General features: G+C 43.0%; 1 protein-coding gene across 2 annotated transcripts in view; it reads left to right on the top strand.

Moving 5' to 3' along the window:
* Positions 1 to 20,178, top strand: part of LOC124619476 (protein transport protein Sec24C) — a 119,497-nt gene that overhangs the window by 5,304 nt on the left and 94,015 nt on the right. For both annotated transcript variants that reach the window (XM_047145895.1, XM_047145888.1), the window contains exon 2: positions 2,518 to 2,741. In XM_047145895.1, the coding sequence (XP_047001851.1) occupies positions 2,534 to 2,741 (208 nt within the window). In that variant the 5' untranslated portion in view covers positions 2,518 to 2,533. The remainder of the gene's footprint in view (positions 1 to 2,517; positions 2,742 to 20,178) is intronic.

Below are 20,178 nucleotides of genomic sequence, written 5' to 3'. Positions count from 1 at the left end.
GTGTGTGTGTGTGTGTGTGTGTGTGTGTGTGTGTCAGCAATTATAGAATACTGTGCTGCAGCCAGAGAAAGACTTGTTAACTGCCTGTTTTTGACTTCCACTACTGGTTATTTACAAATGACCTTGTATGTAGAATCTTGTTACATTCTTGTAGGGCTACATGACAAAATTACAGTGTTTGCATTTCCTGTTATCTTGTCAGTATCTTTTATGATTGCTTCAGCAAGTGAAATGCTTTAGCACTTAAGATCACATTGCTTTCTATGGATGAAGTTCACTGCATAACAGAAAGCAGAAGATTACATTAAGAGACTAACTATGTGAGAGTGACCCAAAACTCGGAATGGCATAAGATAATATGTAGTTTTACAAGGTTTGTTTTCAAAAAGCCCCGACTAACATTTTATAGGCATGCAGTTTAATTCCACGTCTGGCCATCCAGCATTGGTATTTCATAGTTTCTCGGAGTGTGTTACGGTGCATGCCAAGAAAGTTTCCTTGAAAAGGTCATGGCCTTTCTCTGATACTTGTATAATGTTGATGGTATACTTAACCCCATGTTATTTCCCTTCTCTAGCATACTCATTAGAACACTTACACAGAAATTGATGTCTGAGCTTCAAATTCCTTGCTTGTCTCTTTCCTGTCCTTTGCTTCTCTGCATACAGCTTTTTACTCTTAACCCTCCCATTTTTTTTAATCACTCTTTTTGTATCTTTGTAACTTGTTTTCTGTCGTCATGTGCTTGTGTGACTCTCTAGATTGTTCCAAATGCATCATATCTAAGTACGCATTTACTATACGAATTCTACTGTATAATGAATCTGTGCGTATACTTGTTCCAGTGAATAGAGGTTTTTTATTGCCTGTTCTTTGGGTTTAGTCATTTAATCATCTGCAGCCTCACAGTCTCACTGTGGCATGAATTGAAATAATTGTGTTTGGAAAATTCATTTAAAAATCTATTTTGGTTGATATTGTTGGGTTGGTGCACAAGCTCGTAGTGTTTTTCCATAGTAAGTTTAATAAACATTGTAGATACACGTTAATCACCAGTAATATGTTCTTCTTCCCCATTTACAATAGTCTGCCAAAGCTGGGGTAACTTTTCAATTCCATGATTGTAGAAATCACGTGGCTTCTAGGTTAAGAACTTGTTGAGCCAAGTTCTGAACACATTTTCATCTGGAAAGGAAGTTCCTTGAATATTGTTGGATAGTCGGACAAGGTGAAAATCTGAGGGTGCAAGGTCAGGCGAATAAGGCAGGCCTGGAATGACTTCCCAACCCAACTCCCGTAGAGAGTTTTTGTCAGTCTAGCAGAATGTGGACAGGCATCATCATGGAGTAGCATCACTCCATGCATCTTCCTGGTTGTCGTTGTTGTTTGATTTCATCTGAAAGACATCTCAGTTGTTGACAGTAAATAACAGCAGTGATGGTTACACCTCTGGCAAACAATTCATAGTACTCCACTCAGTCACTGTTCCACTAGATGCGTAACATTATCTTTTGTGGATGCACGCAGGTCTTTGTACAGGGAGTTGCTGCTTTCTTTGGTTTCAGCCATTCCTTTCTTTTTCGTATGGTAGCATAAAGACACCATTTTTCTTTGCTATTAAGGATAAAGGATAGGAATGGTCAGTGTTGTTCATGAGCCAATTGGGGACGGGCAAGCAGAGATGCATTTGTTGGTTTTTTTTTTGTGATTTTGACTTAGAGCTTAGAAAATTTTTGAACCTGCCTCATTGCATGCAAACATCGCACGATGGTAGAATGACCACAGTTAATCAAATTTGCCACTTCTCGAGCAATCTCATGTGTATCATTATGGATTAATGTTTTTAAACAATCTTCCTCAAATCCTGAAGGTCTTTCTGAACATGGAGTCACTAATGTCAAAACGCTCCTACTTAAAATAAGACCATTTGCTAACTGTACTCTGTCCAGTGACATAATCTCCATACATGATGCTTATGTTTCTGGCTGCCTCTACTGCTGTCCCTCTTCTAATGAACTCAGGCAGAAGAGTATGTTGGCAATGTTCAGATTTCTAGCTCAACTTACTTTCTCAATTTGACAAAATAACAATATGTTAACTCAAATAAGAACAGTAAACTACAAATAAAAAATGCGAATTGATAAATAATCGCATAGCAACTGGAAACCGTTATGCAAAACAAAAACGCTATGAACTTACGCACCAGCCTAAATATATTTAACGCCATGGTCATTTGATGTAATTGAGTTGATTTTTTTATCACAAAGATATATTGCTGTTGACGTTATATAACTGCATTTAGCATCTGCCCTTCCAAACAATAATATAATTGAAATAATGTGTGACTGTCGGAGGTTGTAACTGGTTTCAACCAAAACTGATTTTGAGTAACTTCCATCTTTACAGGCTTCTGTAGCTGGTATTGTGAATCCAGTATTGTAGAAACTAAAGATTGCATTTCTTGTTGTGTTAAGTGTATGTACTGCCATTGTGCTAAATTGAGGAAATGTTTTACAGAACCAGCGGATACACAATGAATCCGCAGTACGCAGCCCAACAGCAACCACAGTATGGTGGTTATGGTGGAGGGGGTAATGGTGTTCTCTCTCCAGGAGCACCACCTTCATGGGCGCAGAATGGCCCTCCCACAGGAGTTGGACTTGTGAGGCCATCGACACACAATGGTGGCCCAGGGTATCCTAATCCTGCTGTATCTAACGGTCCTACACCATCGCATCAGGGTAAGAACTTCAATTTCAGAACTCATGTTATTGTTAGTTTTAGTGTTTAGTATGTCTTCTGACACACAGTAATATTGAAAAGGTACTCATCGAAGGAACAATGCGGGCAGGAGTTGTCATACAATCTCTGTTAGTCCCTCTATCTCTCTTATTTTGTCTTGTAGAAAAGATTTATCATCTAGTGACAAGTTGGTGTAGCTTAGTGAGCATTTTGATATAAATGTGTTCTGTATCACAAAGAATAAGTAAAATGACAGTGGTATCAGACTGCATTCATTCTAGAATTCAATTCATATTACACAATATGAATATGAAACAGGAATTTATACCACTTGCCTATAGAGTGCAGTCTTCAGTATTTCAGCCAAACAACTGTTACAGAATCTGCTTTTTGTTCATTGTAAGGGTGATCAGATGATGTGACAGGTATGCTGAATTTCCTTTGGTGAATTCTGAGAAATGAAACAGAATTAGGAACTCGCTGTACTTACACAAGTATCATCGAGATGGTAATTAGAAATGTTCAAAAATTGATTATTCCCTTTGGAAAACTGTAATATTAGGTGACAGAATATCTGTCCACCAATTGCCATCTGGAGCTGATCATCAGATTCCTGCCAACAGATGAAAGTACATGAAAGTACAAAATCTCACACTGCCAGAGGAAGCTGTCCACTCTTTTGATCAAAAACCTCAAAAGTGATGTCCCTCTCCCTCCTTAGCCACAACTACCCTCCAGAAAGTTAACAATAATCCTCCCCCCCCCCCCCCCCCCTTTGTAGCCAAGAAGCCCAGCCTGCCCTCCTTACTGAAACATTTAATCCCAGCACGCCCAAACCCAACCATAGCCATTATCATAATTCAGCATGTTGCACTCCCAGCCCTCATTCCATTGTTAACATCTTATCTAGATCCTTTCATCCTGAGACATTTCTTAGTTTGTCACGCACCCAAATTCAATTTCACTACTCCTGTCAAAGATCTCCTCTCATTAATCCATCGACTCATTTAGAAACAGCAGGTCATTATCCTGCGCAGTTAGTGCTGAACTTTGCCTAGAACAGTTCCAACTTAAATCCAAAATTCTAAGAAAACTTTATTTTCTCCCATTCCTTTCAGAAAAATATCACATGAACCCCAGACATTTCTTAAGCTGAGTCCTGAGCTGTCTGTGATGTGTAGGCAGAGAGCTTCACTATTATTGTCGCCATCATCCCCTCTCCCCTCTCAGTAGACAGCCTCCACTACTGCACTACTAGACTGTGAGGAGTATGTGACAGAGGGGCTTCATTCATTCTACATCACCTTACAAAACTATTCCAAATTGCCCCATTCCTTCCATCCACAATGAGTGCCAGAAAATACTTAAACCCCTAGTCCCCATCCCCAAGAAGCCTAATCACAATTTCTTCCACACAATTCCTCACCCTTCCTGATCCAGAGTCTCCCATCTTCTACCTTCTTCCAAAAATACACAAGAACAACCATTCTAGCTGTCTCTTCATAACCTTTTACGAAGCCCTCTACCATACGTACACCATCCGATTAAAAATATTCGGACACACCTACATAATGCAGAATTGACCACTAGACCTGGCAGTATAAAAGGAGGGCCAGAATGTTATGTTGTTAGTAGAGAAGCAGTAACAGCAGAATGCATAGATCTGGAGAGCTCAGTGATTTCAAATGTAGTCTAGTTACTGGGTGTCACTTAAATAAAAAAGTCCATCAGGCTTATTTGAACCCTTCTAAAGCTGTCCAATTCAACTGTTGTGACTGTGAAGTGGAAATGACAACCACTGGTAAACCAAGAATATACAGAGACCGCATGTACTGATGGAATGGGACGAGTTCAAACATTGGCTTCACTCCAGACCTCTGCATCCAATATCACTGCTTTCTTCTGGTTTTTGGTTGAGGATGCATGGGTTGCCATTCCTACAAAGACATTTGTACACCTCATTGAAAGTTTCCCCAGCAGGGTTCAAGAATTCCTAAAGGGGAAGGATGGACACACTCCATATTAATATCCTCCAATAGTTGTCCGGATACTTTGATAAGATAGTGTCTGTCAGCACCAGTAGACCACCACTTCCAACCCATACAGAACCTACCATTCTAAATAAGATGCCAGCTATGTCCAGGATTGTCTCTTATCTGTTCTCTCCCTCTCCCACCTGGAACCCTTTTCATTGCTGTTAATGCTACATCACATTGGGTAGTCATACAGTCTAGAGGTCATAGCCCTAGAACACTACTTCCCCTAACAGCCACTGATAAGTCTGTGTAAAACCTTGTTAATATCTTTGTAATCAGCTTCATTCTTACCTGTAACTTCTTCACTGTTGAGGATAAGATATAACAGACAAATCAAGGGAACTCCTGTATGTATCAGAGAGGCCCTGTCCTATGCCGTTCTTTTCGTGAGGTGCACAATTCATCCAGATTGTTACTGAACCTCTGGTTTCATACTTATTTATTGATACCTTTGTGCCCATGACTCATGGTGAAAGAGAAATTCTCCGCTTTCTGAATACTTTAATTCTTTTCCTCAACGCACATTCATCTTGGCCTTTTCCATATTCAAATTTACCTCCCTTGACATTCACTCGCATGTCACTCGGGCTCAGAACCAAACCTCAGTCCATATAAAATCAACCAATAATCAATGATTCCTCTGCTTTGACAGCTACCATCCTTTACACATCATAAGCTCCCTTCCCTGGAGCTTGGGTACCCATGCCAAATGTATCCACTCAACCACCGAATCACCCAATACCTACACTAACGAGGTCTTGGACTCTCCTGTCCCACAACTATGCCACAGATCTTGGACACAAACAAATCCCCCAGGCAGCTTCTTCCCTTCACCCTCTGAAAATACAGTTCCCTTTTCCAAAAAAACTCATAAACGCCCCACTTGTTACCCAGTATGACCCAGACCTCAAATGCTTCAATACATTACTCCACCAAAGCTATGCCTTTTCCAAGGTAAGCTCCTGGAATTAGGCATTCTGTCCCTGGTATCGTTCGATCTCCCCCCCCCCCCCCTTCCATCTGCTCCCACCCCTCACCCCCTTCTCGCCCACCCCTCCTGGGGTGCACAAATCTTTTGTGAGAATGTGTGTGATGAGCATGGAGCTCAGTCATTACAGTACTCCTTCCTTTCAATTTTATACTCTGACTATACATTTTCTCTGACTTGGTCTTCAGCAAGGCTTTCTCATTTACAGCTTGGCTTTTCTATAGGACACTGATCATGATTGTGTGCTTTGCTTTTTCCAGTCTTTATTTTCCTACTCATTTTGGCTAACTCATGTTTGGTCCCTGTTTCAGGTTTGACCTCCATTCATTCAGCTCCCAGGGGGCTCACAGTTCTTTCGTGAGTTCGTGTGTGGCGCACATGGGGCCACGAGCTATTGTAGCTCATTTTTCATTCCCTAGCTGCTTTCCATTCTCCCTGCCCCCTCCCTCCCTGTCCCTGCCCCTTCCCTGTTGCCACCTTCTTCCCCTCTCTTGGTGTTCTGCTTTATGTCAACCTGGCTATTGGTTGCAGTTTTGTTCCTTTCGCCTGTTCTTTCACCCTTTTGGTCCCCACTTGATGTTTGACCTCCACTTCAAAATTTCCTGTTTTTAGTGTGAGCCATATGGGGAAGAATCCCTCCATAGCATGTACGGCGTGTATTCCTCTCCCCTTTCCCTTCCCCACTGTAGCCCACCTTCCACCCTGCTAGGTCACCAGCGCCATGTGGTGGGGCTGTTATGTACCCATATGGCTGAGACCCCTGACAACAGAGGGATCGCACTACTGATACCTGAGCTGTTACCTCGCCGTGTATGCCAAGGAATGGTTGCTTTTCTTCTTGGAACATCGGAACTCCCGACAATGGCCGACATGCCAGACGGCCCTTGATGTGGCTGGGTGGCACCCATGGGGAGAGCCCCTGGTCAGAGTGGGTGGTATCAGGTCGGATGCTTGGCACATGAAACATATCAAGCTGCAAAAATCTGGTGATTCTCACAAGGTCATCTCTTCAAATGGTGAAGGATCCTTAAATGCTGTCTCATATGACCTGGCAGTATTCCCTTCCCTGGCTGCACCATAGGAGGGGGGCCAGGTTCGCTGTCTTGGGCTGGAACCTTTTCCCTATTACCTCGTCTGTTCTAGGACAGGTGGGGACACATTCACCACCACAAAGCCATTGTTTTTTTGTGGAAAATATTGAAGACAAGTTTGGTGGAGTGGAGTCTATTAGGAAGATGCAGTTGGGCTCCATGTTGATCAAAACTGCTTCTGCCACCCAATCCGCAGCTCTTCATGCCTGTGATCATTTTGGCAACGTCCCAGGGTCTGTCACTCCTCACCAACCTCTGAGTATGGTCTAGGGAGTCCTTTTTCATAGGGACCTCACCCTGCAAACTGATGAACTCTGGGCTAATCTGGAGCGGCGTGGCGTTCATTTTGTTCGATGTGCGCAGGAGGGTCACAAAGACAACTGCACCGAAACTGGCACCTTCATCCTGACTTTCGAGGGGGATACGCTCCCAGAGAAGGTCAAGGTTATGTGCTACAGATGTGATGTGAAGCCGTACATCCCTCCACCCATGCGGTGTGTTCGGTGCTTGCATTTTGGGAATATGTCTTTCCGCTGTACGGCGGAGCCTATGTGTGGTGACTCTGGCCACCCCGTCGATGAGGGAAGCCCTTGTGTTCCGCTGCATGTGTGTGTTAATTGTGCTGACCGCCACTCCCCTCACTCGCCGGATTGCCTATCCTACAAGAGAGAAACGAAGATAACAAGAATATAAGTCCCTGGGTCACCTGTCTTACACTGAGGATTGCCAAAAGTAAGTATGAGGGACTCCATCCGGTGTCACTCTCTTCCTCCTCCTTCTCCTCCTTACCCCAGTCCCGCCCCGCTCTCCCCTCCACCTCCCCTGCCGTTCCCATAACCTTCTGTCAGGGAGTCACCTCCCCACCCTGACCGAAGAAGTGCCCCCCCATTTCGGCATCTGCAGGTGATCAGGCTCCCTCCTGGTAACCCTCTCCCCGGGTCTCTTAGGCCAGAAGACTGTTACCACCACTCGGCCATGAGGCGCACCATCTGTGGGCTCCGAAGTCTCCCGCTCTCTTTCGGTTCCTGATCTTGCAGACGCCTGTACTCCCCATGTCCTACCCACCTCCATCTCATAAAGAGGAGGAGGAGGAAAAGAAGAAGAAAAAACATAAATCACAAGAAAAGGCGTCCTCGGTGCCCCCGGAAGTGCCAACTCCCCTCTTGCAACCTGAATCTGACATCTTATTTATGGATGTCACCCCATCCTTGTCAGTGACAACTACTGACAATGTGACCTGATGTCCTCCGCAGCTCCTTCATGCTTACCTTGGACTCACGCCACACAATCATCCAGCAAAGCTGCAACAGCTACTATCGTCACCTACCGGAAAATATAACGTCTTGTCTCCTCTTATTCTGCGTTCTGTCTTGTTCTCCAAGAAATGCATTTCCGTGATGACCACTCTCCCGCTTTACGTGGTTATCGATTATTCTGTCGGAACCATGCTGGCCCTGGGATAGCATCTGGTGGGGTCTGCACTTTGGTTTGCTCCGATGTCCTTAGTGACTGGATCCCCTTACGTACCACCTTGGAAGTGATAGCAATTAGTGAAAACGACTGTGGCAATCACCATTTGCAATGTCTGCCTCCCTCCAGGTAGGCCACTTGCTTATGTTGCACTATCTACCTTAGTTCAGCAACTCCCGCCTCCGTTTCTCCTCCTTGGGGATTTCAATGCCCGCCATCCACTATGGGGGAGTGTCACATTGATGGGTCGGGGTATCCTAATCAACCAATTTGTCATGGACTTTGATTTGTGTCTCCTCAATGATGGTTCCCCTACCCACTTCAGTGCTGCTCATGGCACCTACTCTGCTATTGATCTCGTGATCTCCTCCCCTGCCCTCGTGGCTTCCCTACATTAGTCATCCCACGATGACCTTTGTGACAGTGACCACTTCCCAGTGACACTATCGTTCCCCTGCTACCACCAGGCAGACAGACCCCCATGTTGGGCATTCCGCAGGGCTAATTGGCCTTTATACACGTTTGCTGTCTGCTTTGACACCTCCCTCTCAATTTCCATTGATGTAGTTGTGCAAGGCATCTCTGCCATTCTTCTTCGTGCTGCTGGTACTGCTGTACTCCTATCCACAGGGCCCCCTCGTCATTGGCTGGTACTGTGGTGGACCAAAGATGTCGCAGTCACTGTCCAGGACCACCGACGGGTGCTGCAACGATTTAAGCAACAACCCTCCCAGACTGACCTCCTCACTTTTAAGCGTCTTTGTGCTAAGGCTCATTACATTATTAAGCGGAATAAAAAGGAATGCTGGGAGTGTTATGTTTCCTTGCTGTGGACATATGCCTCTTTATCACAGGTTTGGTCAAAGGCCCGTAGTGTTCTGGGCCGCCAACAACAGTCAACTGTCCAGGGTCTGAACATCCAAGGAGCTCTGTGCACTGATCCATTGGTCCTCGCAGAACATCTTGCGACACATTGTGATAGCATCCTACCCTCCTGCCCTTCTCCAGCAGAAATGCAGAATTGAGTGGACCCCCTCCATTTCATCCTGCACCACGTTGAGCACTACAGTGTTCCTTTCACTGAATGGGTATTGGTGCAGGCTCTTAGCTCTTCACGAGACACAGCCACAGGGCCAGACTCCATTCACAATCAGATGATTCAACACTTGGACGTTCCCCAGAGGCATCAGCTCCTCAGGGTCTTCAATCACATCTGGCTCACAGGTGCTTTTCCATCAAAATGGCAAGACAGTGTATCCCCGTCCTTAAGGCCGGGAAAATCCCAACATCACTCAACAGCTACTGCCCTGTTGGCCTTACAAATGTGCTTTGTAAACTGCTTGAAAGGATGTTCAGTTCCAGATTATGTTGGGTACTCGAATCTCGGGGCCTTTTGTCACCATATCAATGTTGCTTCCCGGCAGGACGATCTCCAACTGACCATTTACTCCGATTGGAATCAGCCATCCGACAGGCTTTTGTTCTTTGACCTATGTAAGGCGTACGACATGGCTTGGCGCCATCACATTTTAGTTACCCTCTGTGACTGGGGCTTCTGTGGTCCCCTTCAGATTTTTGTCCGTGAGTTTTTATCTTACCGGCTCTTACGGGTTCAAGTTGGCACTTCACTCAGCACCCATCATATTCAGGAGAATGGTATCCCACAGGTTCTGTGCTAAGTGTCACGCTCTTCCTCATTGCCATAAATGGGCTTGTGACCTCTGTTGGGCCTCTGGTTACCCCGCCACCTAAAGACTACATGCCTGCAGAAGCTTAATGCTCTCCGCCTCCTGGCCCATATATTTGGGGTGCAGACCGTTCCACTCTTGTCCATCTTTACCATGCTCTGGTTTTGTCCAGACTCGATTATAGTAGTCAGGTTTATGGCTCCACAGCTCCCTTCCACTTTGGAACTCCTTGACCCTGTCCATCATTGTGGGGTGTGTCTGGCTATTGGTGCCTTTCGCACTGGTCCTGTTGATAGTCTCCTCATAGAAGCAGGGATTCCCCCTCTACACATCCGATGGAGCCAACTCCTTGTTTCTTATGCATTCGCCAATTCCCTGACCATCCTGTATACCCTGTGCTCTTCGCCGGTGAGGGATGTCTTCCTCCTAACACCCGCCTATGGGTGGGATTGCCTGTTGGCACGTGTATCACTACCGTCTGCGGGGATCTCCATCTGCACTCAGTAGGCTGTGCCCCGTGTCTTTCCTCCAGTCCCTTCCCCCCTCTGGATGGTGCCTAGACCATGGATTAGGACTGCTCTCTTCCAGGGCCCTAAGGTCTCTGTTGCTCCTATGGTTTACTGGCGTCTTCTATGTGCCATCCTTGCAGACTTCCAGGGTGCCGCCATCTTTTACACTGATGGTTCTAAGACTACTGATAAGGTGGGATATGCTTTCATGTCTCCTACCAGCTTTGAGTACCATTTGTTGCCAGGACCATGTAGTGTATTTACAGCGGAGCTTCTAGCCATTTACAGGGTCCTCCTTTTTGTTTCTCAGGCCTCCCTCTGTAGTGTTTTAATTTGTTCTGACTCCATGAGCAGCCTGCAGGCTATCGATCGATGCTGCTCGCGTCACCCCTTGGTCTCTGCCATCCATGACCTTCTCTCTGCCCTTAGGCATGCTGCCTGTTCCGTCATCTTTCTCTGGGTCCCGAGTCATGTGGGAATCAATGGGAATGAATTGGCTGACCGTTTGGCTAGAGAAGCAGATACTTACCCCCCACCCCCACCCCTCCTTTTTCCAGTTTGTAGATTTGGTCTCGTCTTTTATGCTTATACTGTGTGTGTTTAATGTTCATTCTTTTATAATTTGACTCCTCTGACTGAATTCGTTCATTTTTATCAGACTCTTTCTTATGTAACCCCCTTTTGAATTGGGGGACTGATGACCTCGCTGTTTGGTCCCATACACAATCAATCAATCAATCAATCAATCAATCAATCCATTCATTCAAAATTTTTCAATAGTGAGGGCCGTGCAGGGTAGATTGTGCAACGTGGTGCATGTTGCACACACTGTGCAATCCTATCGTAAGTACCTTTGAACTTCCAGTCCATGGGGGAGGGGGGGGGGGTGAAGGAAGGGCCGTCAACTACCCGCGTAATCGTAGCCTCCTAACAACACAAGGAATGTATTGTTCGTACCGAAGTTGAAAACTTCCTAAGCACACAAACAACTATGTACTTGTTGTTACATGCCGTTACCATGCCAGTCAGTCATTGTTGTGGCTGAGTGGCACCCCCTGGGAGAGTCCTTGGTTAGCATGGGCAGTTCATTATGTGCAGTGAAGAGAATCAAACTATCCATTCTGATAGCCCTAGTCCTCAATTGTCTCACCAGAGATAATAGATCATTACATTACAGAAAGGTGTCGCATTCGGGAGGACGTCGGTTCAATCCCACGTCCGGCCATCCTGATTTAGGTTTTCCGTGATTTCCCTAAATCGCTCCAGGCAAATGCCGGGATGGTTCCTTTGAAAGGGCACAGCCGACTTCCTTCCCCATCCTTCGCTACTCCGATGAGACTGATGACCTTGCTGTCTGGTCTCCTCCCTCCCAAACAAACCAACCAACCAACAAAAAGGTGTGCCTATCCCAACCCAAGCTGTAGGAGCAAAGTGGAATCAAAAGAAATATGTGAGAAATACTCCCCTCAGCACCTAGCTTATACCCGAACTGCTGTTTTTTATTCTATCGAGGAAATATTTGAGAAGTAATGTCATTTATCAGAATGCGAAGCACCTTCCTCTCAATTAAAATGGCATCCCTTACTCAGTCACAGGCAGTGCTCTCCTGTGAAAATCACAATGTGACATTCCTACCACCATCTCCCCTCTCAAGAGCCTCTGTATGGTCCAGAGTGTAAATTTCCATTGTGGTCTCACACTGCAAATAGCTGAAGAGTTTGCATGTTAACCTGGAACCGTGGGATTATGCATTTTGTCTGGTGTTTCCAGCAGGAGCCAAAACATAGTGTTGTGGATACTGGTGTTTTTACACTGGCTTTTGAAGTGGTTTGTTACCTGAAAAGCTAAAAGTAATGGTTTACCATTGTGATGTAAAACCACACATTCCATCTCCAGGTGGTGTTTTTAATGTTTGTGTTTTAGGCTTTTGTTTTCTTACTGCACAAAAAATGCCCTTTGTATAGACTGCAGACAGCTGTCATGTGAAAACACTCTACGAGTCTAACTGGCAGTACGTATTAGCAAATCGAAAGACTTGCACCCGCTGGAAGTTCTACACTGACAGGAGGCCCTAGTCACACGACATTTACATTTACAGCAGTGAAGGGCAATATTCCCCTTGATCTCTGAATTGACCCATTTTAAAGAAAGCCAGAGAGATACGAAGTACAAAACTGTAGTGTCTTTTGTATTTTGAAGTGAAGGAAAAATATGAACAGCTGTATCCCATTCAGATGACAAATTTCACTGACCTGGTGACAAAGTCCTCCTCTATAGTAAGAATAAAGACATCCACATTTCTCTGGGTCATCTTCCTGCAGGCCTACTTGGCAGACTAATAATGCTCTTTTATCTATTCCATATCTCTCTATCCAGTTTTCTCCAAATTCTGGATTCAACTATCTTTTCCATTTTTCATTTCCCTTTTCTTAACACAGCATTACTCATTATTCTGTTCTTTCCTCTTCACTCCATTCATCTGTCATCCGACTCAAGATGGCACTGTGCTTACCAAAGTACTATCTTTGATCTCCTCTCCCTGATGCCTCCCCCTTTATCCTAACAAGGGGTGTGCCCCTATCGTTCTGGGTTTTTACTGACTTCAGTCTCCTATCTAACATTCATCAACTTATTCCTTTCTCCTTCCCCTAAATCTGAAATCTAGGATAATTTTTCATTTTTTGTAGAGCTGTCAGCAATACTCAGTTTTACCTGCTGAATGTAAGTACAAGCTAGCCAGTCTATCTCCCTGAAGTTTCAAAACTGATTATTTAATCACAGCTGCCTGTTTACGTAAGTAATAACTGCTTTAAGCAGAAAAATGTAGTAATGTACTACAGTTGAGTGCATATGAAGTGAATATGTGCACTTAAATTTGTTTTAGTAATGGAATTTTCTCTTGTTTTAATTGTTATGCATTTTTGTGAGAATGTCCATAGTTGTTTGTTTCACATGCATATACTGTTTGCACTTAAGTCCTTCCAAAAATGCTTAAGGAGGAAATCATTACTAACACCATTCCCTAAGCAAATATTAAGTGTATATAACTCACTGTATAGGTTATCAATTTGATCATATTAGCATATTTTTCTGCAATATTCACGACATCCACACAACATATGTGAGCTCTATTCAAAAAATTCTTGAACGTTCGTAATTTCGCGGCAATGGTATTGTGGAGCAAAATCTGATTGGCATCTCTGCATATGCTTGCATTTAATACTTAACTGCCAGGAAGTTTCATTGTTGTATTTAATGACCTGTCCTATATCTGTACAAGATGTCACAGGACCAAAACTAAATAAATAAAAGTAATTGTTCAATGCTGTCTTGAGCTGAACGTTGTCGCACAGTTTGCGAATTTTGAGATGGCAGAGATAGAGGAGCAATGCATGTGCATTAAATTTTGCGTGAAACTCAGGGAAAGCTTTACAGACACACATCAAATGATGCCAGAAGCCTATGGTGATGAGTGCTTAAGCCGTACTCAGTGTTAAGAATGGATCACACAGTTTAAAAATGGCCGGATGGAAGTTAAAGGTGACCCTTGTTCAGGACACTCTTTGACATCTACCAATGACACTCATGTCAGAAATGTCAATGAAACTGCATGCCAATTGAAGGCTGGCTGTCAGAGAGATTGCAGAAGAATGTAACATTTCAGTTGGGTCATGTCATGAAATCTTGACATATCTTCGTGGAATGTGTCGTGTCGCCACCAAGTTCGTCCCACGGCTCATGAGTCAAGACCAGAAAGACCTTTGCATCACAATCCATGAAGAGCTTTTGTCGCGCAAATTAGAATGAGACGTTCCTTACCAGAATCATAACTGGTGATGAGACATGGTTCTAAGGTTGTGATATTGAGACCAAGATTCAATCTTCACAGTGGGTCATCAAAGTTTCTCCAAGACCAATAAAAGCTAATCAGGTCAGGTCAAATGTTAAAGCCATGCTGATAGTTTTCTGACTTTGAAGGATTAGCTCATCATGTATTTGTGCCACAGGGACAAACTGTTAATTGATGGTGCTATCGGGACGTGTTGGGATGCCCGCGAGAAAATGTGAGAAGAAAACAGCCTGAAATGTAGTGAGACAATTCATGGCTCTTGCCTCACAATAACGCACTCGCTCAATCATCCCTGTTGGTGTATGACTATTGCACAAAAGAAATCACTATGCTGTCTCATCCTCTGGTCTCTCCAGACCCAGCCCCTATGGACTATTTTTGTTTCTTAAGTTGAAGGCCCCTTTGAAAGGATGAAGATTTACAATGATAGACAAGATAAAAGAAAATTCACAGCTGGTGCTTCTTGCGACCCAGAAAGAGGCACATCAAGACTGCTTCTGGAAGTGGAAATGCCATTCGGAGCGGTGTACCAATTGTGGAGGAGAGTATTTTGAAGGAGACCATGCGTAATATGTAAAAGGGAAGCGTAGAAAAATTTAGTGGCCGGAGTTCCGAAATTTTTTGAACAGACCTCGTAAAGTGGTGTCAACTACTCAAATATTCATGTGCAGTGCTGCAGAAGTGGATGACATGTTGCTGGCAAATCTGATAGTGAAATAAAACAAGTGTAGCCTTCTGAAGATTGAAATAAAAGCCCAAGACTGTATATGGCAATAAAATAAAGCTTTTTGAAAGTATTTGTAGCAGATTGCATTTGCCATCCACAATCCTTCATTAACAGTTGCTATCTCCCTCAAATGTTTGTCGTAATAGAAATGTTGTATGTTGGGATTCCCTTGGGAAGGAAACAGCTGAGATTAGAGCAAGCTACAACAATTTCCACATCTGCATCTACATAAATACTTTGCAGTCTGCCGTACAGTATATGATGGAGTTACCCTGCACCACTACTAGTCGTTTTCTTTCCTGTTCCACTTGCAAATAGAGCAAGGGAACAATGTATGTCTATATGCCTCCTTATGAGGCCTAATTTCATTATCATATCTTTGTGATCATTATACGCAATGTATGTTGGAGGCGGTAGAATTGTTCTGTAGTCAGTGTCAAATGCTGATTATCTATATTTTGTCAATAGTGTTCCAAAAGAATGTCGCCTTCCCTCCAGGGATTCCCATTTGGGTCCCTGAAGCATGTATGTAACACTTTTGTGTTGTTCGAACCTGCCAGTAAAAAATCGAGCAGCCCACCTCTGAATTGCTTCAATGTCTTCCTTTAATCTGACCAGGTACGGGTCCCAAACACCTGAGCTGTACTCAAGAATACTCAAGAATTTACGGGTGAACCACACTTTCCTAGAATTCCCCCAATAAACCAAAGTTGACCATTTGTCTTCCCTACCACAATCCTCACATGCTTGTTCAATTTGATATCGTTCTACAGCTTTATGCCCAGGTGGTTAAACGACATGACAGTGTTAAGCAGGACACAACTAATGCTGTATCGAAACATTATGGGTTTCTCCTTTAAATCCATCATCATTTACTTATATTTTCCTCATTTAGAGCTAGCTGCCATTCAACACAACAGCTAGAAATTTGGTCTGTCATCTTGTATCCTCATCAGGCACTCAACTTTGACAATTTACCGTACACCACAGCATCATTAACAGTCACAGATTGCAGCCCACCCCACCTGCCAAATCATTTGTGTGTATAAAAAATAATAGTGGACCTGTTGCATTTTCCTGGTGCACTCCTGACGATATCCTTGTCTCCAGTGAACACTCGCTGTCGAGGACAACGTATTGGATTCTGTAACTTAAGAAGTCTTCAAGCCACTCTCATGTCTTGATCTTCTTTCATATGCTCGTACCTTTTTTAACAGCCTGCAAAGGGACACCATGTGAACCCTTTCCATAAATCTAGAAATATGGAATCTACCTGTTGCTCCTCAGCTATAATTTACAGTATACCATGTGAGAGAAGGGTAAGCTGAGTTTTGCATGAGCGATGCTTTCTGAAACCATGCTGATTAGTTGACATGAGATTTTCGCTCTCAAAAAAATTTATTATATTCGACTGAGGTCAGGTGTACACATGTAGTAGGGCACATGGACAGTTCAGCTTCCTGCACCACCTGATAGTGCCACTTGGTCCTGTGGTGGGCTGGAGCTGCTACGAGCTGCCCGACTCGCTTTCCCACACACGCATCACTGCGGCTTGTCTGCAAGGTTCCAAATGCTGCTGTTGTGCCTATTAAAGTGGAACACGTAGCCAGCCTTGAGCAACCAATGGCTTTTTACTCCTGATCATCATGATGGAGAAAATATCTGTTGAAAACCGTAGTGTTTTTTTGAAGTGATGTGGTGTGAAAACTGAGAAGACTTTATTCAGACATGTCATCTCAAAAGACTCTGAGGACTGGTAGAAATATGTACCTTCTCTCATGTCCTTTCAGTTACAGTGCTCCATCTCTAAAATCATTGACAGTTATGGGACATTAACTTTCCTTCTTTGTTTCTAGAACACAGAATCTTCAGATGTTTTAGGCCAGTGCTTTTCATTGTGTGTAACACAGCTACTTTTGTATTTTTCACTGTTGTTTAAATCGAACAATACAACACTGGGTGCAAAGTGTCACAGTAGATAGCAGGCTGAACTGTCACAGAGGAGGGGGAATGTTCAAATCCCCATCCAGCCATCCATTTTAAGGTTTTAGTGATTTCACTAATCAGTTAAGCCATATGACAGCATAGGTCTTTGACACTGCTTTCTTTCCATGTCCTTGCACTATCAGAGTCTGCATTCCATCTCTAATGACCTTGTCATGGGATATTAAATTCTAATCTTGCTTCCTTCTGTCATTGAGGATCAATTGCCCATCTTTAAAATTCATTAATAATTTGTAATGCTTTCTATATTTGACAGTATAATGCATGAACAGTCTTTTAGAGCTATCAACATTATCAGCAAAGTCATTATAATAATATAAATGTTAGCTTTCCCCCATGAAAAATACATTTCACATCATATGTGGTGTATACAATTTATCCCAGCGCATTACTTTGGGGTATTCTTGATGCCACTTTAGCCATATCAGTGACACTGTCAACAGCTGTATGAATCGTAGGAACATTTTGAGCAAGCAGACTTTCATATGGTTGCAGCTTGCAAAATTTTTGTTATTCCTGCACAAAAATTTGAGTTTTCCGATAGATGTCATAATAAGTACTCAAAGAACATATTACATGATTCTACAACAAAACGGGCAGCAGTGGGTGTGATCAAAGGGAATGGGTATTGTCGTGTTGAACCTGGGGACTCTTATGTGAGGGCAAGTCCATACCACCACTGTGGGGTGAGAGCAAGATGGAAATGTGCATATTTGTCGATGATGGATATCACTGCCCTCCTCTGTTCTTAAACACTGTCTTAAGAGAAGTAGCTGCTGTAGTGCATGTGTCAACCAGGGTGCCAAAATGGTCTATTGTGCTTTCACTGGGTGATGATTGAAACACAGCAGCCCCCTTCCACCTAACCTCACAGCTCCCACAACTGTTCATCCTGGAGACTTCATTGCCCATATTGTGTTACAGGGCTCAATTACAACCTGTCCCAGTGACAAAAGTCAATTTAATCACCAATATTAATACTACAACAGAAATATTACTTCTATATCAGACCACTATTGAAGATTGCACATTTTATTTTAAGTAGCTAGAGTACTTGTAGAGTTCTTTCAATTCTCAGGAAATACTCCTCTCATGTTGTGTAAACTCGCTTCTCATATTTCGGAAATGGAATGGAGAAAGCTCTAACAACTGATACAATGGGACATACATAGTGGTTTGCAGCATATAGAAATAGATGTAGATTACAAGAAATAACACAACATGTAGGTGAACATTAGGTTATTAACAGCTTTGTCAATCTGAAATGTACTTGGAGGCTGATTACAGCGTACTGACAAAATATCATAATTAATTGTGTTACATTTCAAAGTCTCAATACACAGAATACAATGTTACAAAGTGGTTTTTTAGAAAACTCTGTGAAGGCTTCCTGTATGCAAATCAGCAGTGGCCTGAAATCGTGGTGCATTGCCAAATTCTCTTTATTTGTTACTCATTTCAGCAGTTGCTCACCATTGCCTATTCAATGCCCAGGAGCCTCTGGATATAGAATTCCGCAAGTGCCGTTCTTGTACAAAGCTAACGATATTTTCGTTAACAGTTTCATTCTTCACCAGTATAAAAATATTTAGAAATTACATAAAGTCACACTCAATTTCACACAACTATAACGTCATAGATGCTGGTTGTCATGATGTGTTTATCAAGTCTGATTTTGTACCATCACAGTTTTCTACAATAGGCCATATTTTCTGTCTAAAACTGTACTACTTCATTCACTAAATGTTATGTAGTAATGATGCTACAGTCACCCTGTTTACATGGGGCTCTCAAAACCAGATTATGTAAACAGATATCCCAGTACCGCTTCTGGGTGGTCATGTAAACACTTCAAAATCAATTATGGAAGTCTGCTTCTAGTTGCCAGTTTTCAAATTTGGCAGTCAGTTTTTGTTCCCTTGTAAACACAACCAGTTTTGAAACGTGCTTGGGTTGTCAAGTTATTTCTTGTTTTCAGAATATTTGTTTAATATGGACTTATTGTGTGGTGAAGGAGAAGCAGAAATATTAGACTGAGCATGAAGCTGTCTTCCTATAATATTTAAGGGAAGAGAAATAACAATTGTTTTGATTGAATCAGAAACTGGATCAGCTATTTTCCAGGCACCATATTTAACTAGGCTAGCAAATCTGCTTCAGATCTCAACATGTAAACAAGGTAGCAAAATACAGTATCTGAAATTCAGTTTTCTTCTTTCGGAAGATGTGTCGCATGTAAACATAGTGAATTAGAAATGAAACATTATTATGAGTGTAATCCCAAAAGTAAGGTCTCCTATTTTTTTTATAAGTACATAGACCTGTTTATTTCTAAAATGGCTTACATCAGTTTACAGCTTGAACATTTAGCTATTTTTCGACATAATCACCATTTCTGTCGATGCATTTTTGTAGACGCTGTGGCAGTTTTTGTATGCCCATATCATACCAGCTCACAGCCATGAACCTCTTCTTTCACCTCGTCGTCGGAGCTGAATCGCTGGGACCACAATTGACGCTGACAGGTACTGTGAGACTCTGAACAAACTCAAATGGGCAATTCAGAACAGGAGAAGAGGAATGTTGGCAGGTGCGTACACATTCTCCCTTTCAACACTCGCCCAAACATTGCTCGGCAACCCATTGCTCTATTGCAACAGTTTCAGTGGAACATAATCACCCACCCACCCTATCCTGACTTGGCCCCAGTGAATATCACCTGTTCCCTAGGTTAAAAGAACATTTGGCCGGAAAGCGATTCAGCTCCGCCGACGAGGTGAAGGAAGAGGTTCATAACTTTCTGAACAGTGTGGCGGCTAGCTGGTATGACATGGGCATGCAAAAACTGCCACAGCATCTACAAAAATGCATCGACAGAAACGGTGATTATGTTGAAAAATAGCTAAATGTTAAAGCTGTAAACTGATGTAAACCATTGTAGAAATAAACAGGTCTATGTCCTTATTAAAAAAAATAGGAGACCTTACTTTTGGGATTACCCTCATAAGATTGTTATTGCCATTGCTAATGCTATTACTTCCACTTTCATCATCAATATTGCTATTACTATATC

The sequence above is a fragment of the Schistocerca americana genome, chromosome 1 (assembly GCF_021461395.2).
Source record: "Schistocerca americana isolate TAMUIC-IGC-003095 chromosome 1, iqSchAmer2.1, whole genome shotgun sequence".
Taxonomy (NCBI): domain Eukaryota; kingdom Metazoa; phylum Arthropoda; class Insecta; order Orthoptera; family Acrididae; genus Schistocerca; species Schistocerca americana.
Note: the sequence above shows the minus strand (reverse complement) of the source record. Positions and strands in the feature narration are given on the sequence as shown.